Here is a 23,855-nt window from a genome sequence, read left to right as displayed (position 1 = left end):
TATTCTGGAGTTGTTTATTTAGTGCTATTTCTCTGTGTGCTCTTTTTGTAACAACTCATAAAATTTTAGGAAATAAACTGTAATGAAACATTGGGTAAGTCTGCAGAAGTAGACTTTGTTAAAGCATGGGATCCTGGAATGGAATCATAGAATTACTGAGGTGGGATAAGAACACCAAGTCCAACATGTGCCTTATCCCTGCCTTGTCACCCAGCCCAGAGCACTGAGTGCCACGTCCAGTCCTTGCTTGGTCACCTCCAGGGATGGGGACTCCAGATCTCCCTGGGCAGCCCCTTCCAATGCCTGAGCACCTTTTCCATGAAGAAATTCCTCCTGATGCCCAACCTGAACCTCCCCTGGCACAACTTGAGGCTGTTCCCTGGGAGCAGAGCCCAACTTGCCCCTGGCTCCCCCCTCCTGTCAGGGAGTTGTGTAGAGCCAGAAGGTTCCCCCTGAGCTTCCTTTTCTCTAGGCTGAGCTGTTTTCCCAGCTCCCTGAGCTGCTCCTCATCAAACTTGTGCTCCAGCCCCTTCCCCAGCTCTGTTCCTTTCCCTGGGCATGCTCCAGCCCCTCAGTGTCCTTCCTGAACTGAGAAGCCCAGAACTGGATATGGATTTGAGGTGTACTGGCATTCACCAGTGCACATGACAGAGGGACAGTCACTGCCCCGGTGCTGCTGGCCGCTCCCTTGCTGACCCAGCCCAGGAGCCACTGGCTTCCTGCCCACCTCAGCCAGTGTTGGCTCATGTTCAGCTGCTGCTGACCAGCACCCCCTGTGCTTTTCTGCTGGGCACTTTCCATCCACTCTTTCCCCAAAATGTATAGATGTCAGGTTCCTGTTGCTGTTTTTAAAGTAAGGAGGCTGTGTTGGCTCTCTTACCTGATAGATGTCAAGGTGAAATTGTTAACTTTTCAAACTGGTGGTTCCTTGCTCTAAACACCAGGATTTTTCTCTGTTGCAGCTGCTGTGGGAAGTCATCTGCGTTGTCTCTGCTGCAGCTGCAATAATGTCTTGACTGATTTGCATTCATGGCTCTTGGATGATCTGGTGAACCATGGAGCTCAAAGTATGGGTGGACGGAGTGCAGAGAATCGTGTGTGGGGTCACCGAAGTCACAACATGCCAGGAAGTTGTAATAGCCCTTGCTCAGGCTATTGGTGAGTACTGCCACGTGGGAAATGGCGTGAAGCTTTTTTTGTGAAGCTAAACCTAGGGGAGGTGGGGGAGCGCTGGGTGCCAGCAGAGCAAAAAAATGCAGTGCGCAGTGGGATAATCTTGGAGTGTAAATTTGTAACCTTGGATTTTTCGCCTCTGCCAGAGAGAGACTGAAAAGACAGAAAAGAAACATTTTGAAATCTATAACCTTTCCTTTAGTAAAAATTTATTCTCTAAGCAAAAATAATTATGCTCCCATTGGTTGTTGTAAATACAGCCTGGACTAAGGGAGGTGCTAAACTGTCAATATTCTGAGTGCCAAAGGAAATATAAAAGCAGTGCAATATAATTGGCTGGCTAATGATGTTCATTGAAATGATACCCATTGTAAGTATCTTTAGCTATATTGGGAATAGTATAGATCAATGATGTAGATCCTTCAGGGTTTCCTGACTCCTGCACGCCACATAACTCACTGCTCATGAAAGGGTAACTTGGAAGTCTCTATACTGTTAGCCCTTTGCTGAAGAGCTTAGAAGAGAAAAATAAAATCTTTCAGGCTCCACCACAGAAAAGTCTTGTCAGATATTTCTCAGCGATTAAGGACATCCAGAATAAGCCTCAGCCTCATCCCATCAGTATTTCCCATGCTGATACATATTCTTCACTGAAATGTTGTAATTGGCTTTATATGCTATTTAAATCTAAGCATTAAAGCCTATGTTTTACCTAAATTTAATAGTTTAAAGGTGAGCTTCTGCATTTCTCAGTATGCCAGCTCTTTTGCAAGACTGTATTAACAGTGTGACTCAATTTGAAAATAATAATTTTCCAATAAAAAGTTTGGCCTATGAATGTTAGCAAGGTATTCTCTCTGTAAGCACAAAGTCAATTTCTCTGAAATTGATGTTTATTTATTTAAACGTTAAACTTCTAAACATAATTTCCATCTGCCTACATCTGATGGAGTGGAAGACTGGGACTTATTTTATACTTTAAAAAGGATTGAACAAAATGCTAGCATGTGCTTATCTATATGCACCAAATGCCTTTTAAAGCTTCATTTAAAAATTACACAAAGCCAGTTTGTCTCTCAAATCTTGTAGTTGATGTTAAACTGTTAAATGTTTCTTTATGGGTTCAATTGAAGTTTTTTGTTTAATGGTAATTGGTTCATCAATTGTTTCTATGTCTCATTTTCTGCCTGCAGGTTTTTTGAGAAATTCTGCTAGCACAATCATTTTCTAGTCATGATTAAGTGATACATGTTTAGAAATAATACAGTGGTTGTGATACTTTTGTTCTTCACTTTGCTTTCGATATCCCTTTCATTCTGTTTCCTTTGCCTTCTCCCACAGAAATGTCAGACTCCCAGTTCTGGACAGTAATTTAATGTTCTCCTGTGTAATTTCTCCTTGGGTTTTCTTCTGTATCCTCACTTGTAAGCCTGACCTCTGTAAAGACTCCCTCAGCCTTGGAAACACATGTTTTGTCAGCTCTGCAGACTTCCTTTTCTGTAGCACGTCACCAGTTTGTCTGGGACCGGCTAATCAGCTTCCATGCCGAGATAGATTTCAGCTGCAGCCGGAGCCAAATCAAGCAAATCCCTTGGAAATCCCTTCCCAAGGCAAATACCCTCTCTAGAAAACCCCCAGAACAATTCCCCTCTCGCTGGGGCAGCTAGGACGGTATCATCACCATGTAAATCACACCTGTGTGTCTTGGCAGGGAGGGCTTTCCCAGCCTCCTGGCAGGCCGTTCATTCATCAGGACAGAACCATCTGGCTGCCCCTGTGATTTGGCTGCAGGTCCCAGCTTACCAGGAGTAATTGTCACTTGAATTTGAATGGCAGTCTATGAAAATGGATCACTCTAGCTCTCACCTGACATTTGGCGGTGAAAAGTCGCCAGTCTTAGTTGGCTTCTTCCTTGCTTGGCTCTGATGGGATTTTTCCACTTTGCAGTCTGGCTCCTTCAGCAGTCACATAACTTGGCTGCACTCAGGCCTGTTTTGTCTGTCTGTAAAGTTTGTTTGATGCTCCTTTTGTTTTATTGTGCCTTACAGTTTATTACTAGGTCTTTGACTTAAAGTATACAACACACACAACACAGTCTTCTTCACTGAGCCTGAAATATGAATTGCAAGCAATATATCATTTTCTTGAAGTGCAGTGTCTAGAGTATCACTAAACTGGCTTATTTTACAGCCATATCCACTGAGGAAAGCACAAGACAAAGATACCTGGATTAAGACATCCATAATTAAGAAGCTTCTCATGGACAAATGAAGCTGCCTCTGTTCTAGATATGTGAAAAATAAAGCTTTGTCCTGTATTTCAAGAGTAGGAAAATCAAAATTAGTATAGAGCTGTGGTTAGAAGGCACCTTTGGACAGTGTCCAACTGTGGTGCTCAAAGCAGGGCCAGGCAGAGCAGGTTGCTCAGGGCTGGGGGCAGTTGGGTTCTGAATGTGCACAAGTGTGGAGATCTGACTGTAGCGCTGTTCGCTCACCCTGGCAGTCAGTGTGTTGTCCTTAAATGGAATTTCTTGTATTTTAGGAAGTGCCTTTTGCTGTCGCTTGATCAAATGCAGGGCCCTGTCTCCTGATCTCCTACTGTGATAAAAGCAACAAAAAGGTTTCCATCTATGCACTTTCCAGCTCTTCCTCCCTGTCATGAAAATTCAGTAATAACTTCAGGATACAAAGTTTCTTCAGTATTTTTTGTTTTCCTTTTTTTTTATGTCCTAGGGCTATTTTAGCATAAAAAAATCAAGTTATATGAGCCTTTGTAAGAGGTTCTGTCCCATATCCAGTGTCTAATCCTTTGGCTGTGGCATTCTATCACTTAACTTGCCTGGCTAATGCTCCTTGATTCCTTAGAAATTGGAGTTCTTCCAGTAAAAAGTCTCTCTCTGGGGCTTTGCTCCTGATAAATAACATTTGTGTTACCTGTTTTTGCACTGTGAGCTCCTTCCCTTTCCGCTGCTGCCCATCTCTTGATTACTGCAGAACAGGAAATGACTACCCAAAGAAAAAATATTAGGGCTTTTTGGTTGGTTGTGGGTGTGGTTTGGTTTTTGGTTTTTTTTTTTTCATTTCTGTTTGGATTGAAGTTAAATCTCAATTTCAAACACCCCCTCATTCTTTAAAACAACAAAAGAAAAGGGAGAGTTGTCTCCTCTGGTGCCCCAACAAAGCTTATTTTTAAACACGTGTATGTAATTTATTGAGTGCAAGAGAGAATAATATCAGTTGGATATAACTTTGGATACTAAAATTGTCTGCATCTGTAACTTAGAAGGAGTTGGAATTGCCTTAGCTGCAGGGCGGGTCGCTGGAATTCTGTTCAAGACAGACCTAAAACTATTCAGTTACAAGTTTCCAGGGAGTGAAATCATCTCTCACTGGGATCTTGAAGAACACTTGATACTACCTTTTATGAGTTTTATCTAGGTCTGCTTTATTTTCTTCTTAACTCAAGCTGTTTGCAAGTGACAAAGATTTGGCTTTTTAATACAAATAAGAGAAGTGATTGTCTCATCATGAGAAACAAAGCCCTCACCAAAACAAAAGTACACCACAGCACACATTTTAAATAGAGAACCATGAGTCTTGTTTTAAAAATATTTTCGCCAGGAGAGATGAGCCTCTGCCAAGATTCATCCTTGTCTCTTTTAAAAATGTGCATTTGATAGCGCATTCTCCACTAAGTTTTCTGTGCATTCTTTGAAAACCAGAGTGACTTCATATAGACATTGCTTGGTCATTCATAGTTTGGACAGCTGAAAAAAAGTAAAAAGATGCTTTTAAGTAAGTTGATGCTTTTAAGCTTTGTGTGTGGTGAGACGGTTGATGAATCCAGCCAAAGGTTTGTTTTGAATGTGTGTCAGCTTAGTGACTCCTCTCAAAAAATCATTGTAATAGTGAGGGGGAAAAAGCAGGTGTATCCTAAAGGAAGTGAGCTAATCATTTTAGCTAATGGTTTAGGCAAATGTACTTTTACTATAGATTTTTTTTAAATTGGCTTTTACTGTTCTTTTTCCCATTCAAACATGAAAAATAAAAAATCTTCCAAAGGAATGTGGTGACAAATAGTGCAGTCACAAATACACTTGTCCTGTTCCTTCAGAAGTGCTACTCTCCCACTTCCAACCCTCATGAGGATTTTTATTGCATTTGTTGTGATTTCTTTTAGCCCTGGAGCCTAGAACACATCTCTTCTACTCAGAATGATGTGTTTGTTTCCTAGAAAGAGAATATTTCAGTCTAGAGACAAGAAGCTTGAATTTCTTACCAAAAGAAACCTGCCCTCCTCCCTGTAATTTTCTGTGGCAAATAATTAAGGCAGACTTGCTTTAAATAATGCTGTGGCTTTTGGTTCTTCTGGCTGAAGAATATGAACAGCATTTCACTGAACAAGAAGTACAGCTGTCTCTTTTTAAAATTAAACAAATGCAGCCATTGGGGTTCTTTTTTTTTTAATTCCAGTTGAGTATTTTTCTTTAAAGATAAATGGAGTGTATTAAAATGTCAGTGCTGTCGCAAACATGTGTTTAGAGCATTTTAAGGCTCAGCCAGAGTTGTATCTGGAAAGATCAAACCACTTCTTTTACAAAACTGTATAGTGACAGGGCAAGGGGCAATGGCTTCACACTGACAGAGAGCAGGTTTAGATTGGATATGAGGAAGAAATTGTTCCCTGTGAGGGTGGTGAGGCCCTGGCAAAGGTTGCCCAGAGCAGCTGTGGCTGCCCCATCCCTGGCAGTGTCCAAGGCCAGGCTGGATGGGGCTCTGAGCAACCTGGGATAGTGGAAGGTGTCCCTGTTAAGGGTCTGCTTAGAATTTGTGATTTTTTTTATTTTTTTTTTTTTTTACCCCAAGATTTCATTCTTTGCCACTTCAAATAGTGACATTGAAGGATAGAAAATAAGTACAAAAAATCCGCACTTTGTGGTGATCCCCCAGTGTGATCACATCTTCTGAACCATCTTCTGGTTCATAAATCTGGTGACAGTAACCTCACCGAGAGGGGCCTGGGCTGTTGGATGTGTTTTGCCACGTGTTGCTGAGTGACCTCAGCCAAACTTCCCCATTGTTTCACTTAGTTAGGACACAGCTCTAAAATAAGTGTGGTACCTCAGGGTGCTTGGTCGAAAGGCAGTTGAAAGTATGAAGCGATGACTGAGAGCTTTGTCCTGTTGGGTTGTGATAAACTCCTGCATACCCTTTTTCTGACAGCAAGGATAATAGTAGTGAACTAAGGCTTCAGTCCTGGTAAAGACATGGAGAGATGGCTGTGCCTGGAGAACTCAGCAGACCTTCAGTGGAGCCTCCGTGGGTTATTCTTCCTAGGACTGGACTCTTCCTTTCACTCGTTATTTTCTGTTGTATTTCATACCTGTGCTTGCAAAATATAGCAGGAGTTTAGAAATCTGAGTAATGCAAACTCTAACCTCTGTTTTGAAGGTGGTTTTTTTTTTCCCCTCTTAATCTCTCTTAATCTTGGGTATTTAATGAGTTCTCCAGTAGCCAGAATGATTTTTTTGTTTGGGTTTTTTTTTTCATTGCTATGGATGTTAACTTAAGTATCACATAACGAATGAAGTGTCCGCTTCATATTTCAAAGATACTGAGTTCAAATCATCCTGGATTTATTAAAATTGCCAGCAGTTACTTTTCTGTCAGTGCTGTTAAAGATTCAGGAGTTAATGCTGTTGTCCCTTTGGTAAGGCAGAGCATTTTCACCCATGTGTTCCACATAGTAAGAGTTCTTAGAAGATTTTACCCGTGTGCAATTATTTTTTTCTTTGCATTGCCTTGCTAAGGAAGACAGCCTAGGGCTGGAAGGCTGTCTCTGGGAAACCAAGTGGGTCAGAAAGCTGTATCCACGTTGTGGAGGGTGTGCATTTTTCAGTGCTCTGGGCAGTCTGGGTTTGGCTTGAGCCAAGTGTTGGCAGGTCTGGCTATACCTCCATGGAGACCTGTGTGCAGACAGGTGACTGTGGTTATTCTTACTATGCACTGTGATAAGTCTGGGGTCCTCATTCAGATTCAGCTCAAGACTGAAACTAGTGCAACTTCCCTTTTAGTGTGGCTGTCTTAAAACTTATGTCTTAGGTGCAGATTTTCTTTTTTATTTTAATTTTTTTTTTTTTCCCAAGATAGTCCAGAGTGCTACATTGCAGGGCAGGCTTTTGACACAGCTGCTATGCAGCAGATGTGATGGGACCCCTGGGGAAAATGGAAACTAGGAATGTGCCTGCCAGGGAACATCCCTGGCACTGAGTGCATCCTGGTGGTCTCAGGGAAAGAGGAGAAACTGGGAGCAAGACTGCATTGAAGGGTTTGAGAGCAAGTCCTGTGAGGAGTGGCTGAAGGAGTTGTGGGGGCTCAGCCTGGAGAAAAGGAGACTCAGGGGGAACCTTCTGGCTCTGCACAACTCCCTGACAGGAGATGGCAGCCAGCGGAAATCAGGCTCTGCTCCCAGGGAACAAAGGACAGGACAAGAGGGAACAGCCTCAAGCTATGCCAGGGAAGGTTCAGGTTGGATATCAGCAGGAATTTCTTCATGGAAAAGGTGGTTAAGCATTGGAAGGGGCTGCCCAGGGAGGTTTGGAGTCCCCATCCCTGGAGGTGTCCAGGGAATGACTGGATGTGGCACTCAGTGTTCTGGACTGAGTGACAAGGTGGACACAGCTTGGACTCAATGATCTTTGAGGTCTTTTACAGCCTAAATGCTTCTACAACCTCTGGTGACTAAGACCTGCTCCTGCCCACCTCAACCCCTTTTCTTGAGAAGGAGAGGTACCCTCATATTTAAGATGGCTCATCCCACCACTTTTCCTAGAAATTATGTGAGACCAGGGCAGTGAGTCACCTACTTGCACTGACTCACTGCTGTACTGTAGGAGGTGGGAATAAGGTGACCTCACCCCTGATAAGTAACAGCTGTGTTAATTGACCAATACAGCCTCGCCCCTGATGAGTAACAGCTATACCCAGTAAGGATGAGTGAGATAAAAGAGGGGGCTAGCTGGTAAGGAGAGGATCATCATGGAGGAGGAACCTTGAGGAGCTTGAAGGAGGGAATCATGAAGCAGGATCCTGGGGAGAGAGAATCACTACTGCAAGATGAGTCTAGGTGTGCAGTCAGAGCCTGTTGTTGGAACCTGCAGCCACAGTCTAGCTGGGTAAAAGCCTGCAGTCAGTCTGCAAACTGATACCTGCAGTCAGAGTCCAGCAGGCAATAACCAGCAGTCAGAGGCTGCAAGGGAAACCTGCAGCAGGAGCTTGCTGCAGCCAGAGTCAATGAATAGTTGAAGATGACTAAGCTGTGAAGAGGAATAAACCAGGACCCTTTTTATGCTGTGTTTAGCAAGAAGTCTCTGCCTCAGCTCTGTTTTACCCTCTAATAAGAGGGCTGCTGTAACACTGTGTGTCCTGGCTCTGAAGAATGGGAGGCACTTAATGGAAAGCTGGATCTTGGCATATACATTTGTAGCCTGATTCATTTTTTTCATGGTGTATAATACTACCTGCATAGCAAAAAAAAAAAAAAAAAAAAAAAAAAAGTAGTGCCTGAAATGTTTTGCTTGTAGAGGATGATGGACTTTTGGGTGGGAGTAATGGAATGAATAATTTCTGTCCTGAAAAAGGGAATTGATGACCTCTCAGGTTACAGTCCTGCCAAGAGTGTTGCTACTGCTACTTTCCTTTGGAGTTTCATTTTCCCTTTTGGCAGCAGAAATGGTTGCTCTGTCTACTGTGTCAGCTGCAAATATTAAAGCATATAGATAAGTTTAAAGTGAGTAATGTTGTCTTACTTACCTTCATGGAGTATAATTTAAAAATCTGCCTCTTGAGAGTCTAAAAAAAAAATGTTCATTACCTTGTACCTATATTTCACTAGTTTAATTACTGTTCATTGTGATGGAATCAGTGTTTAAATTAGCAAATTATATCAATCCCAAGCTAAGACTACAGTAGCTGGGCACATGGCACGGTCTCTTAGGTCCAGAGCTTGTGTTTGGCTGTGGAGCAGAGCCAGATCCAGGACACTGAGTGCAGTTTTCCATTTAACATCACAGGAAGTTGTTGCAGCATGCTGCAATGAGGCCTTGAGAGTGACCTGCGCTTTCGGGGCCTGGAGCACACTACTAAAATGTCTGGCAAGATGAAGGGACGAGTCCTTGTGTGGTAATCCGACAACTCTTTATTAGCAGGAACAGGATACAGCATCGAAGGAGTCCAGAGACCAAAACAGAACTGGTCTGAGGGCGCAGGGTTAAATAAGGGGGAAAAGGGGCGGCTCTGAGGGTCAAGGGCCAATAGGGATAAAGGAGAGTGGTGCAGGGGAGTGGCTGAGGGTTGGGAGAACCAGTAGGGCAAGAGGGATGGAGCACTGTGGCAAAGCTGAGCCAATGGGGTCAAGGGAAGGAAGAGCGTTCTAGGGCAAATACATATATGGTAAACGTGGGCTGAACAGGGGTGACGTAAACTAACGGACCAATGAAGGAACAGAACTTAAAGTAATTAACATATGGTGCAAAGGTTCATGGGAGGGAGGCTTTTCTCTCCCTGATCTAGAGGGATGTCTCTCCCCATTTGCTTCTGCCTCTCCAGGGCTGAGGCATGACCACCTTGGTGGCAGGCCCCTGGGCCTCCAGAGGAAGTCCGTGTTCAAACCACTCATGTGGTATTTGCAGACTGTCAGAACATCAGCATTCTCTAGTCTCTATATTTCCTTTTTTGATGTTTCTTAATTTTGAAACAAATTCTTACAAAGGTGTTCCTGTACTAATAGAACCTGTGATAAATTTGTGTGCTTAGGGAGCTGTAGGTGGAAACTTAACCTATTAACCTTGACACTACCCTTTGTGCAGATGCAGTGTACTTCAGGAATGTAAATGTGTATCTGCTTTTGTTATTGCTTGTTGTTTGCTGTCTGCAAAACAGATACAAGTTCTTAGTGATTTTTTTGAGGTGCTGGTACCATATCATACATGTAAGGTCTCCATTCTGGGGACCATGTAATAATCACAGAATCACAGAACGGCCTGAGTTGGAAGGGACCCTAAAGATTATCCCATCCCAGCCCTCTGCCATGGGCAGGAACACCTTCCACTAGCCCAGCTTGCTCCAAGCCCCATCTGGCCTTGGACACTTCCAGGGATGGGGCAGCCACAGCTTCCCTGGAGAACCTGTGCCAGGGCTTCACCATCCTCACAGAGAACAGTTTTTTCCTCATATCCCATCTAAACCTGCTCTCTGTCAGTGTGAAGCCATTGCCCCTTGTCCTGGCACTCCAGGCCCTTGTCAAGAGTCTCTCTCCATCTTTCCTGTGGGCTCCCTTCAGGCTCTGCAAGGCCACAGTGAGGTCACCCCAAAGCCTTCTCCTCTCCAGGCTGAACCATCCCAATTCCCTCAGCCTTTCCTCCCAGCAGAGCTGCTCCATCCCTGTGCTGCCCTTGGTGTCCCTGCTCTGGCCTGGCTCCAGCAGCTCCCTGTGCTTCCTGTGCTGGCCCAGGGCTGGATGCAGCACTGCAGGGGGGTCTCAGCAGAGCGGGGCAGAACCACCTTTCCCCTGCTGCTCACGGAGTATCTGGGCCTGAAATAGGGTGCAGAGGTTCTGTGCTTTCTCCAGCCCTTGAATTCCTGTTTTCTGAAGAGAAAACCACAGAACACAGCACTGCTTGCTTGTGCTTTTTTGGGCCTGTCTGAATGGTTTTCTCTACCATTCCCATCACTACAAGGTTTTGATAGAAGTTTTAAAAAAAACAAAGTGTTTTAGTTGCAGTTAAAGAGAAGTTTTACTTCAGAAGTTTTAGGGGGACTCACTTCTGCACTGGTCACCGAACCTTCCCTGGAGACACTGCAAAATTCTGGGTGGGATTCAGTATAATATTCAGCTGGAAGTAACACACTGCAATTTAAGGAATGCCATACATTGCTGATACATGGCCATCACCTGAATGCGATGGTAACTTAATTTTTAAAACAATAAGGTTGCGTAACAAAGGTGGACTGAGTTCTGCCGTGTGCTTTTTGTGTCCAGAGGCTTGTGGACAACACACAGGGCAAGAAGCAGCATGCAGGCGTTGAACTGTTCCTCGTCAAGAACCCAGGCAAGCTGCTTTCTCCATGTCAGTGGTGGCTGCACATCAAACCCAGCAGTTTGCTACAGGGACGCCTGCATTCTGCCTGTGTTCTGAAATACTCTGTCATTAGTTCTGAATTAACTCATTCACCCTTTCATTTGTGAATTAATCCCCTCTAATGCAGGCAAACATCACAGTTGTGGTTGTCTGGGTATTGTTAATCTGCGTCATGCACAGGCTGAGCACTAGACCTGGGTAATGATCTCGGAAGAGAACAGCTTTGTTTTAGAGCAGTCCTGAGCTCCAGGTGTGGTTGTTGAACTGTGCAAGTATTACTTCTACAAAACACTTTCTTTTATGTGGATCTTGAGCGCTGAGTTCATTATTTAGGGCTGCATGTTGATTTGGAACCCTAAGCTAAGATGAAAATAGTTCTCGGCAAGTCTCTGCTTAATTCTTTAATTCACTTTTGGTCAAGGTTGTTAGAACTTTATTCTCCTCCCCCTCCTTTTTTCTTTTCCTATTTTTCCTTTTGTCTCCTGTTACATTTCTTTTAAGTAATGAATTTAATAGCAGAGTGAATAGGAATTGCACTCCGTTCGCTCCCCTAGTGGTACCTACTCCAGTTTGCAATTTTAGGACTTCTTTGAACTTGACTGATTCTGTCACAACATGAACATTAGTAGCACAACATGATTACAAGCTGGAAACTTCTAAGATGGAAAAAACAGAGCAGTAAAATACAGCCTTTGTCCTGGGGTATGTTTTTAGTTAATTTTTCTTCTCCAGGGTTTATTGTTTGTATGCTATGGCAAACAGCAGTAGGTTTATTTTTCCTGTAACAACACCAATGCCTGCTACAAACTATAAATCTTCATGGATCAATTAACAATATTGTGAGTTAGCAAAAATCCCTCACTTTTTACCAGATACCTTTATAAACTTGATTTTGAAGAAATTTATTAGAATAACCCTTAAATCTCTTTCTCAGAGTGTTAGCCAAGCCAATTTTAGTATGCTGATAGGTTTGGGGATTTTTTCCCGCTTTTTTTCCTCAGTCCCTACCCAGAGTCATTTATTTATATGGCATTTGGGGTGGTGGATTGCTGTTCTCATGCTGCCTGCCTTGTTTTGCTGACTTCCACCAGCCAGATCTTTCAGCCCTCACTCCTAACTTGGAAGTGAACATGGACATTTTGGTCTCTGACTGGGCTAGCCAATCCTCTGGGATGAGGTACGAGCCAAAGCTGCCTGTTCTCCAGGTGGTGCCTCTGCAGACAATTTTTGTTCTTATTCTTTGTTTTGGGAGCTAGTTGTGAGAAAGTGAGAGCAGAGGAAAATTTCCAATGTAGAAGTTGTAGCTCAGGAAGCTCTTCAGGAAGGCAGTGTCTGATTTTTGAGGGGTGCACAGTGTGTTAATCACCACAGTGCAGCTTTTTTCCTACAAATCTGAAGTGAGGAGTCCATGGGAGTGTTGTGACTGGAGGTCAGGGGCAGATCTCCAGCCTGAGATTAGGATATTTCTGTCCTTTTGAGAAAAGTGTGATGGTTGGGCAGGTAGTAAAAGATAAGAGAACACATCAAATGCATTACCACTGGTAACTACATTTCTTCCAACTCCTCCCCTCCATAATTGCATATATGACAGGTATTTCAGGCTTTTATGTGCTGAAATAAATCATTTGAATGGTAATTTCTCATGAAAATGAATGTAGGTAATGTGTTAAAGTAGCTAATGATGTTTTTAAGGTTAATGGCAGTTGTGGAGCTGTTCAGAAATTCATTAGCATCAAATGCTTTAAAAGCACTTGATCCTTCCCATCTTTTTGTAAATAATGTTGTGGCTTTCAAGTAAGGTTACTTTGACAGGGGAAACTCTTCTGGAGTGGCAGAAATGCTGTATTTCAGAGTAGTGAGAGTGCTTAGAAAAACATCACGTAATTGGTGTTGGAGGATGAAGACAGCTGAGCTGAATTTAAGTGTGTTTGATAAGAACAGGAATGAAGCCATGAATATAAGTTGTATTGTCAATAGAGTGCTCAGAAAAACTCTCAACACTTAGGAAAGCTAGAGCTTCTTGCTGAAGGCTGGGTTACCCCAGTGGTGATGTGGGAGCTGCTGTTACGGATGACAAGATTGTGCAGGGAGCCTGATTGCTCGTTTGCAGTTTAGGCAGCCTCTGCTGCTCTTGTCCCTGTGCTTCCCTCAGCGAAGGTTTGTCACATCAGCAGTGCTGCCACAGGCATCGCAGGCTGTGGTCCAGGCTGGATCAGTGTCTGAGCGAACTGGAGGGCATCAGTGGGGGGAGCTGAGGCTCTGTCACTCACTGACAGCTGCCTCTCACTGATGGAAGTCTAACAGCAAGTTTAACATGCTGCCTCCACTTTTTTTTTTTTTTTTAAATATATATTTCTACATGGCTGTATGAAAGATCTAGGATTCCTGTTCTTGTTTTCTTGGTCTAGAGGTTCGCATTGGGTATATTTATGTGGTGGTCACCACCCTGTGAGGGTGCTGAGGCCCTGGCACAGGCTGCCCAGAGCAGCTGTGGCTGCCCCATCCCTGGCAGTGTCCAAGGCCAGGCTGGATGGGGCTCTGACCAAACTGGGATAGTGGAAGGTGTCCCTCCCTGCCTGTTGCAGGGGGCTGGAACTGGATGATCTGTAGGTCCACGAATTCCATGAATCGCAGTCCTTGCCGGTAGCCCCGTGGTTGAGCAGCTCCGCCGGTTCTCACGGGTGTCGATCCTTCTTCGTTCCTGCCGCTCCCGCCCTGCGCGGGGAGGGTTTAGAGGCGAACTCGGGGATGTGCGGGCACCGTGAGTGAGGCAGCGTGTGCTGGGACGGGCGCTGGAACAGCCTGTGGGGGCCGTGTCCCGGGGCCGTCCCCCCGCGCCCCGCCGTGTCCCGGGCCGGCCCTCACGGGCGGAGCGCGGCGCGGTGGCGCCCCCCCGCGGCCATGCTGACGCTGTGCTCCCTTGCAGGGCGCACCGGGCGCTACACGCTGATCGAGAAGTGGCGGGACACGGAGCGGCACCTGGCGCCGCACGAGAACCCCATCGTGTCCCTCAACAAGTGGGGGCAGTACGCCAGCGACGTGCAGCTGATCCTGCGGCGCACCGGGCCCTCCCTGAGCGAGCGGCCCACGTCGGACAGCGTGGCGCGCATCCCCGAGAGGACTCTGTACCGGCAGAGCTTGCCGCCGCTGGCCAAGCTGAGGCCGCCCGGGGACAAGGCCATGAAGAGGAGGGAGCCGAAAAGGAAATCCCTCACCTTCACTGGCGGCGCCAAGGGGCTAATGGACATCTTCGGGAAGAGCAAGGAGTCGGAGTTCAAGCAGAAGGTGCTCAACAACTGTAAAACGACAGCGGACGAGTTGAAGAAACTGATCCACCTCCAGACGGAGAAGCTTCAGTGCATCGAGAAGCAGCTGGAGTCCAACGAAGCCGAGATCCGCTACTGGGAGCAAAAGTACAACGCCAGCCTGGAAGAAGAAATCCTCAAACTGGAGCAGAAGATCAAACGGAACGAAGTGGAGATTGAGGAGGAAGAATTCTGGGAAAACGAGCTGCAGATCGAACAGGAGAATGAAAAGCAGCTGACGGAGCAGCTGCAGGAGATGAGGCAGAGGATCCTGGAGTGCGAGAGCAAGCTCAAGGACTATGTGTCTCAGATCCACAACATGGAGAGTGGCCTTGAAGCAGAGAAGTTGCAGCGGGAAGTTCAAGAGTCCCAGGTGAATGAAGAAGAGGTCAAGGAAAAGATTGAGAAGGTGAAGGGAGAAATTGATATTCAGGGCCAGCAGAGTCTGAGATTGGAAAATGGCATTAAAGCAGTAGAAAGGTCTTTGGGCCAAGCTACCAAGCGATTACAGGTAAGACTGTCTTTTTATCCATAGCTAGAGAAAGTCAAAGACTGTGACTGGTCTCTCATACACAAATCTGAAGCCCATGAAAGACAACACAAGACAGTTTACAAAGTGAATGGGGGTAAAAGAGAGAATGTATTGCTTTCATTTTCAGGTTACATTTCAGTTTGTGGGGTGTTTTGGTTTTGTTTTTTTTTTTTTGAACAGCAAACTGTTTTTATTTCACCTGTGTTTAACTCACTCATTCAAACTGTCTGAGAAGAAAAGCAGTAATTTGCACCATCGTAGTCTTTTCTGAGGATAAACTTCTGATCTTTGTTAGGTTTGCCTGCCACCAGAAGAGATAAATAACAAAGAACAGTCTAAAAGCAGCACCTGGAAAAGTACAGAGCTAAAGCAAAGTACCTGCAACCTTACAGGGCTTTGGTTTTGAAGAACAGCATCCCTCTGTTCCTGGCTGACTCACTGGTGTTCAGGATTTTGTTTTCTCGACACGCCAGGCATTTGTGGCACATGTGTCAAAAGAGAATTCAGTCCCTGTTTCCTTGTTAAAGTTAATGATATCACTTGGATCTTGATAGAGCATGAAGGAATAAAGGGACTCCAGCTGCTAGCTGGATGAGGTGGAGGAAAGATTGGAGCTTCTGGGATTTTTATGTGCTGTGTAAGATAGTCCTAAGGCACCACACATCAGTTGGAGTTTTGGTTCTAGCTGATTGCCAGTATATTGCAGTGCTGCAGTGGCATTAATGTGATTCCACTGTGAATATATAAAGGGATTTCATATCCTTACTCCTGTCTTTGAACCATGTCAGTATGAGCTGTTTTTACTAGGTGATGAGGGAGGAAAAAAGTAATCTTTTCATCCAAAGCAAAATGGATGAAATCTGTAAGCAGTTTTGGCTATGTTTATCTATGCTAAGTTTCCAGACATGCCACACTTAAGGATTTGCACTGATGGAAAGCTTCAAGTCCTCTTTGTGATTTATCTATCCTCAGTGACATTTACTGAGGCTGTGATGGAGTTCAAAATATTTCTGGCTTGGTTCTTTTCATAGTCTAGGTTTTCTTGGGAAGACATTCAGTTCAGATCTTCCAATCTTGTTCTAAACCTAAAGGTGCACAAATATGCAAGTCCACAAGAAAATAAACTGAGCTCTGCATTATGGAGCTTTGTGGGGGAGAAGATAGATAAATATTTTATTGCATACCTAAAGTTAAAGACATCTGCTAAAGCAGCTCAGCCTCCGTGTGTGGGAATAATAATAGTCCAAGACGGTTGTAATCTGTCAGAGCTGTAAGTTTTGCATATCATGACAGGAGTAGAGAGAAAGATCCTAAATGATCATCTGTGCTTTGAAGGGGTGGGGAACCAGTCAGGCTTTGGCTTCATTGCACAAAACCCTTGCAGAGTGAGAAGATTCTGGCCAAAAAAGTTGAAATAGAAAATGCAAGTAACAAGAAGAGAGAATTTTACTCCTTTTAAGATCAGAAGAATTAAATGAGCTGTCCAAGCCATGCTGGACACTTCAGGAAGAAGTAAGACTTGGTGCCAGACTGCTGCTCGGTTGATTATTTTTTCAGCATTCACACTATTACCTTTATTTGCTGCTGTGCCAAAGTTTTTCTCAGGTGGTATGAGAAACAGCTGCTAGTCATCCAAGAAGCAATATAAAAATAAAATACATTAAGAAAAACCCAATTAGGGTCATGGGCTTGACTTAATGATCTCAGAGGTCTTTTCCAACCTAATTGATTCTGTGATTCTAGTAAGTGCTAGGGAGTGTTGACTGGCTTTTTAAGTTACAAGATTAAAATACCTTTCAACTCTTCAGTTTGCATTTGAGCTTTAAAAAGTGGAGGCTTTCTCATCAAAAGGAGAATCATTAGTTACCCAGCTGTAAGTATGGTCATGAAATGCTGCTTTATTTGCTCAGCAGATGTTTTCTGTTTCCTGGCAGGACAGGGAACAAGAACTGGAGCAACTGACCAAGGAGCTGCGCCAGGTGAACCTGCAGCAGTTCATCCAGCAAACAGGAACCAAGGTGACGGTGCTGCCGGCAGACCCCACGGAGGTGGAGGCCCCACACGTGGAGCTTGAGAGAGGTGCATCCCTCAGGAAGCTTTGGGAGGGAGGGAAAGAGGGAGAAGGGGCAGGCAGTGCCTTTACTCCTACGCAAAGTGAATGCTCCCTTAGCAAAGACATCAGCCAAACTCTACGAGAGCACATTGTCGAGTATTTCTTTTCATTCCAAGGGTTTAGCAGGCTCTAAATAAAGAGCAGCATGTGGAGAACTTCTCTCCCACTGTGCCCGGGCGTGCGATTGTCCCAGCAGCAATGCATTGAGCCTGCAGCTTTCAAGAGTGGCCGCCATGGCTGGCTGCCAGCACGGAATGTGATTGTGCATCTGACATTGCTGCTCGTCTGGGTTCTTCCTCTTCTGGTAGGGGTGTTGTCAGAGCAGAAAAAGGAATGTGTCTGGATCCTGAGAAATCCCAGACAGCAGCCGCACGGGAATGGGAGCCAGTCCAGCTGGGCTGCCAGCCATGCAGAAGTCCTGCACAGATGGCTGTTATGGCAGGCGCGAATTGACTTTGCCCCCAGTGAGATCAGTGCAGCCTGCACGTGCCCACATCCGGAATCAGAATTTCTTGGGCAGAACCATGGGAATGTTTTGAATGCATGTCAGAGCTGTGGCTCCAGCGTGGTCGTGTGCTTTTTCCTGCACTCTGGGGCTCTTTGTCTCGGCATTCTTTTGTGCTGTGTCTGTCCCTCTGCTCAGAAAACTTTATAACCAAAAGGCACTGGGAGGGCAAGCGGGTGGGGAGAGAAGAAAAGACAACCAGACCTTCAAATGCAGCACTTGTGTGAACTCTTTTAAGTGGACAGGAAGCTGAAGCTTTGAATTATGTTACAGGTTCAAGCTCTATCTGCACATCACCACAACACCATATAAGTGTGTGTGTGACTCTGTACATGTTTCTCCTGGGAGGGTAGTTCTTTTGCATGGGTTTCGTTCTGTTTTGAAATGAGTAGGAAGTGTGCGCCTTAGATCTCCTCAATTCCTAGCCAGGCACTTCAGGAGTTTGTTACATGTGGAATTAGTTTTTCTGTGTTGCATTAACCAGGAGGAGGAGAGGTGCACCCCTGCTGATGACTTTTCTAATTGCCCTCTTTCTCATGCAGAGCCAACCTTTCAGTCTGGGTCCCTGAAGCGCCCTGGCTCCTCGAGACAGCTCCCCAGTAACCTTCGGATCCTACAGAACCCCCTGTCATCTGGTTTTAACCCGGAGGGCATTTATGTATGACAGTACATACCTCTTCTAGAGAGGACCTAGCAAGGTACCCTGGACAAGATACACTTTATTTTATTCTGCCAATGATGAATGGAAGGAGTTTGTCTTGTTCTGTTTTTTTGTTACACCGCCGTGTTATTTTTCTTCTTCCTCCAACACCACTTGGAGCCATACCCTGTGCACTGATGCTCAAGAGGCAGGAACTGTCTCGATTCAAAATTGGCAAGGACGACTTTGCTGTCAACACAGCTTGAGTGCAAAAACCTTCATTGGTTTTGCCACTTCAGAAGTGTTTGGGAAAGTATTGTTCCTTGTATAGGCATAAATGGAAGACTGAGGGTGAAGGAAACTATGTATGCAACTTACCTGAGTTTTAATTTATTCCCTTTAGTCAATGGACCTGTGAATGTTGACCTTTTATATTTTTATTTTTAACTTGTGAATTTTCACATCTGGCTGTGTGTCAGTCTGACGAGGTGACTTTAATTTGTGTTTGCCGACATCCCCTATCTGATCAAGTACAGCAATCTGCAATGCAGAGTTCTGAGGGGTGCTGAACCATTGCAGTGGTTTCTCACCACTAACTTTGTTCATTTCTGTCGTGGGTCATCATATGTCGTGTTCCATCCATTGCTACCTTTTAAAGCTTGAAAAGTGAGCTTGTGGGATTTACTTGCTGTTGTATCTGCCTTGAATGAAGCACCTAGTGTTCAAAAGATTTATGGATTTTAAACTTTGGCTTGGTAAAAATATTTCCAGCATATGGTTGAGGATGCACTAGTTAGATGATATTTTATTATATAGAATGTATATTTGAAATATTTTGCCACATTGTATATGCCTTTTGAGAAAAGAACAATGTAAGAAGTTGTCTTCATATATCTTACCAAAAGAGAGTAGGAGGCTTTCACTATGTGTGATTTTGTACTTCATTTTTTCCACTAACCATTACAGTGTTCTTGTTTTGTTACAAATCTTGCTGTTGGAGGGGAAGAAAGACACAACACAAATGAGTATCCACTTCCAGCTTTCCAGAATCCACTCAGGTTTTGTGAAGAGAAGAAACCTGGCAGAGTCCCATGAAGTCACTAGCAGAAGAGTTGTTATTGATAGGAGTGAGGCCAGGATTTCATTCAGCTCCCTGGTTGGAGACATTTGGTCCCTTTGAAAGACAGCCACTTACAGAATGTAAAGCTTGCAAGCAGAAAATTCACAGGTAATTTTTGAAAAAATTACATTTGATGGTCATTTTTCACAAATCATATGAAAAGAGAACCTTATCACATCTTAATGTTGCTCTAATGCAATCAAAGCTAAGAAAGAATTAGACAAAAAGGGTTTCCTGCAGAAAGTAGCTACTCCCAAACAGCTCATTGTTGCAGGCCTTGAAGTGAGATTACTGCAGGGGACACCAGCTTTGAGGAGAAAGGGACTGGCATCAGTGGGACACACAGTAAATGTTGGGGCTGGCCTCATGGATGACTTAGGGGTGGGATGGGCTTTCCCTGGTTTGGATTTCCTGTTCTAACAGCAACTCACAGCGTTGTCCCCACCTTGGAGATCCCCTGGGCACGAGGGGGGACACTGTGCCCTCACTGCAGTGCTGAAGACTTGGTCTCCTCATGTCCTCCTTGGCAAGGTCAGGATTTTACCACTGCTAGGAAAATCCAAGCTTTTAGCCATAGAAAAATACTTAACTCCTAGCATCCTCTTGTGTTGATTCACTGATGTGCAGATAAATGTTCATTTAAGTCTCCTTTTCTAAAAAAGGAGCTTCCTGACAAATGGAAGTTTTAAACGATATGGCAGAAGATGAAGGATTCTTGAGTGTTTAATGCATTTTTTTCCTTTCCACTTATTAATGGCATCATATACTCTAAAAATGCTGCTGTATTTAGACTAACAGCAACAGATAAGGCTGTGAATATATAAAGGACCTTTCCAAATGGACTATGAATTTTTACTGTTTAACTTATCAGGATTTTTTTTTTTTTCATCTTCCTTTGTGAGCAAACTGGAAAATGAGATATTCCTGAGGAACCTTTGCAGTGCTCACCCATTTTACTGTTAGTTTATCACAATTCTGTGCTCATGTTTACTGTGCCCATAACTTTGTATTAAAAAAAAAGAATGTGTGTATATATATATATAAAAAAAAGTGTAAAATATACATAGTTTGGGGACAATATCTGTCCAAGGTACTTGAGCATATATGCCTTATATTCTGGGTTCAATTTACAGAAATGAAATGGCCCTCTCCAGTGGATATCTTGCATCTTCAGCACCTCTTGATGTTAGAGAACTGAGGCACTCAGCACCTTGCAAAGTCTGGCCCAAATTATGCTGCATGGGGGTGGGGGGAAACATTCTTGTCCTGAGATGAAGTATTTTTAAGGTAGATCAGCATATTTACCCTAGCTAATGATTTTTTCATATCCTGTGACTGGTCCATCTCCCACAGACGTCAGTTTGAGCTGAATCGGGCTTTTGCATCATAAAACCTGCTCTCTTTCTCTGCCAGGTTATTCTGTAAGATGGAGGGAGGAGGAAAAGGGTTAAAAAGGAAGAGTAAGGACAGGTTTGGAGGGCTTGACGTAGAATCAAGGGAAGAATTTGATGCTGAAGTTAAAAAGTAGCACCTGCTGACTGCAGCAGCTGTTGGACACAGGGGCCCGCCTGGAGCTGGCTCAGGAGTGACCACTGCAGCACCCCTGGGTGTAGTCCCAGGGCTTTGGCACATGTCAAGGTGATCTGAAAAACGTTGCCAGCTTCAGCCACTCCTGTGGCCAAGGAGAGACTTTGGTATCCAGGCCTGCCGGTTGTGAGACACTGACAAATTCCCCTGCCCCCGCCATACTCCTCTTGCTTATCGAATTTCACCCAGGCTGAGGTTCCGTAGCATTTTCACCCTCTCTGTAAATAAACCAAAAAGAAATGGCATGCCCTTGCATTAAATGTGAATTGACCCACGTGTAACAGTTAGAAAAATTCCCCACACTTCGGTGTTTAGAGTTTTGCTTCTGATCAACTGCGGAAACTCACTCTTTCTTCACAACTGTATAAAAAGTCCATTTTCAGAAGTGTTCCAAACCTCCTGGGGCATTAGCAGAAAGGAAGCTACACATACTAATTTTAACAAGTGCCATATTATTTACTGGGCAGCATGATAAAAACGGGGTTTTTTGCTTGCGTTAAATAGTTGAATACACAAGCACTATTTTCCAGTGCACAGGGAATTTATATGGAGAACTCCTGTAATTTATTACTAATGGAAATTAACTGTGTTACCGCTCTCATCCATGAGGATACAGTTTATTTTTGCTGGAGATGCTATGTTGTTAGGGGAAAAGAGGGGGGTGACCATCTGAAAAGCCAGTAGGTTAAGGCTAAGGTGAACAGTCTGAATGCCTGAGCAAGGGAGAAACCAAGTCCCACTCTGAAAAGTCAGCTCCCAGTATCTTTCAGTGGGGCTTAGGTTCCCAAGTGCCTGAATTGCTTCTGGAAATGGTATGTTAGCTTTGAGATTGCTTGCTTTTCTAAACCCTGGCAAGTTTGGAGGAAGTTCTTGAAGAAGAGAACTCCCACTACTAGCATTAGCAATATGCAAACATGTGAGGTAAGAGGGAAAAAGATCCTTTAGTGAAATAAAAATCTCCTCTTGGGGCAGCAATTGCCTTGTTTTTTAGCCTGAAGAGTATTGCATTATTTTAGTGAACTGGGATCATATGAGTATGATCAAAGAAACATCGATCTTGTAACTTTTAGTGAGTTACCTTGAAGCATATAAATTCCTGATGTGCATTAACTTGAGTGAATTGGGCCTTAATGATACATGTAAATAACAAAACTGTATTCAGATTTTTTTTTTCCAGAGAATAGTCTAATGGTCTGTACTGTATTAAAAAAAAAAAGTGTCAAAGTGTTACTTTTATATTACACCTCCTTTTATGGTTTTTTTGGTGGTTTGTTTGTTTGTTTGTTTTGGGTTTTTTGGTTTTTGTTTTTTTTTTTTTTTTTTTTTTGTTTTTTTTTGTTTTTTTAGAACATTGAAATGTGCATGTTTATTTGTTACAGTATTTTAATGTTTTGGATGAAGGCCATCAGTTGTATGGAGATGACAAAACAATCATTCTGTCTATTTATTCAGTATTGCTGCTTCAAGTTTTCAAAATAAAGCTTTCAATGCCAATATAGTGACTGATTGAAAGCTGTTCTAGCTCTCTTCAGGTGTTTTTTTTTCCTATGTTTGTAGAAAACTAAATAAGTGAAATTTGGTGTATGAGCTGTTATACCAGCAAGGAATTATTGCAATAATATTGGGTGCTGGATGTAAGTGTGTGTAGTAAATACCAATGTATTTACATGCAGTGAATGTCTTTAGGTCTCTAAGTGGAGTGCTGAAGAATGTTAAATCCTTTGTGGTCTTGCAAGCACTTTACACATGTGACCAAGTACTGGTTAGAGCTTTGTGCCCATGCGTGGTGCTTGTGAGGGCAGAACAAGGGGGTCACAAAGGATCAACTCGGAGCCCTTTGAACCAGATTGGATTTAAGCACATTCTTGAGTGTTCCACAGATGTGTTTCTGGCTGGAGCCTGGAAAATGTGTTCTGATACAAAACCCTTCCAGTTACAGCAAGGATGCCTCAAGTGTAGCTGGTACCTCTGAAAATTTTAGTAGTTCTGAAATGGATCAAGTGTGCTGGCTGTACTTGTGAAGTGTGTCAGAATGCTGAGAGCATTCACCCTCACCATCATCCCATGAAACTGCTAACTCGGGGTTCTGACTGGAACACTGGAGTTGCTGATGCTTTAACCTAGAGAAGCAACACAAACTGTGAAAACACGAGTGAGCGTTTTATTACTGCTCCGCTTCAATGCAAGATGAAAACCTGTATTATATGTAACTATATTTTTTTGTCATTTAAAAAGCTTCTATTTTTTATTATTCTCATGAATGGTTGACAAAAAGTACTGGGTATGCTCCCACACAATAAATTCCCCTCTGAAACTTTGGGTCTTTACAGTTCATGGTTTGCTGGGATTGCACCGTTCACGTCGCGTACGTCTCACGCCAGAGCCACTGGGACTGTGTCGCAGAACACCGGGCCTGATGGCAGGGCCAAGGCTGAGGTTGGTGTGCCCAGCTCAAACAATTCCAGAAATGGCCCTCTGTTGAGCATTAGGCCACAGGAGCTCTCCTAAATAGTAATTTCCTTGGGGTGTGGGAAACACAGCTCTGGGTGGTGTGGGGCCTCTGTGGCAGACAAGGGGAGCTCCTTTACTGGAAGTGTGCTGTAATATCAATCAGATAAAGCCCAGGCGCTGCAAAAGGGCAGATGAGCTTGTTTTCATCTGAGGAACTGTTACTAAAATTAACTGTGACCCTGCAATGACAGCATTGGTCAGTGAGTGATTCGGGGAAAGTGTAACTTAAAG

General features: G+C 43.9%; 1 protein-coding gene across 5 annotated transcripts in view; it reads left to right on the top strand.

The window, feature by feature from the left end:
• The window catches only part of RASSF8 (Ras association domain family member 8), a 75,777-nt gene extending 52,228 nt beyond the window's left edge, over positions 1-23,549 (top strand). For 4 of the 5 annotated variants that reach the window (XM_040061659.1, XM_040061657.2, XM_040061661.1 and 1 more), the window contains exons 3-6: positions 963-1,158; positions 14,238-15,127; positions 17,083-17,227; positions 18,309-19,328. In XM_040061659.1, the coding sequence (XP_039917593.1) occupies positions 1,056-1,158; positions 14,238-15,127; positions 17,083-17,227; positions 18,309-18,430 (1,260 nt within the window). In that variant the 5' untranslated portion in view covers positions 963-1,055 and the 3' untranslated portion in view covers positions 18,431-19,328. Of the gene's footprint in view, positions 1-962; positions 1,159-14,237; positions 15,128-17,082; positions 17,228-18,308; positions 19,329-23,443 lie in introns of those variants that run through there. The other variant, XM_040061662.1, reaches the window with a different exon arrangement.
• The last annotated feature ends 306 nt before the right edge of the window (positions 23,550-23,855 follow it).

Source organism: Hirundo rustica, chromosome 4 (assembly GCF_015227805.2).
Source record: "Hirundo rustica isolate bHirRus1 chromosome 4, bHirRus1.pri.v3, whole genome shotgun sequence".
NCBI lineage: Eukaryota > Metazoa > Chordata > Aves > Passeriformes > Hirundinidae > Hirundo > Hirundo rustica.
This window is presented reverse-complemented; position numbering and strand designations above follow the sequence as displayed.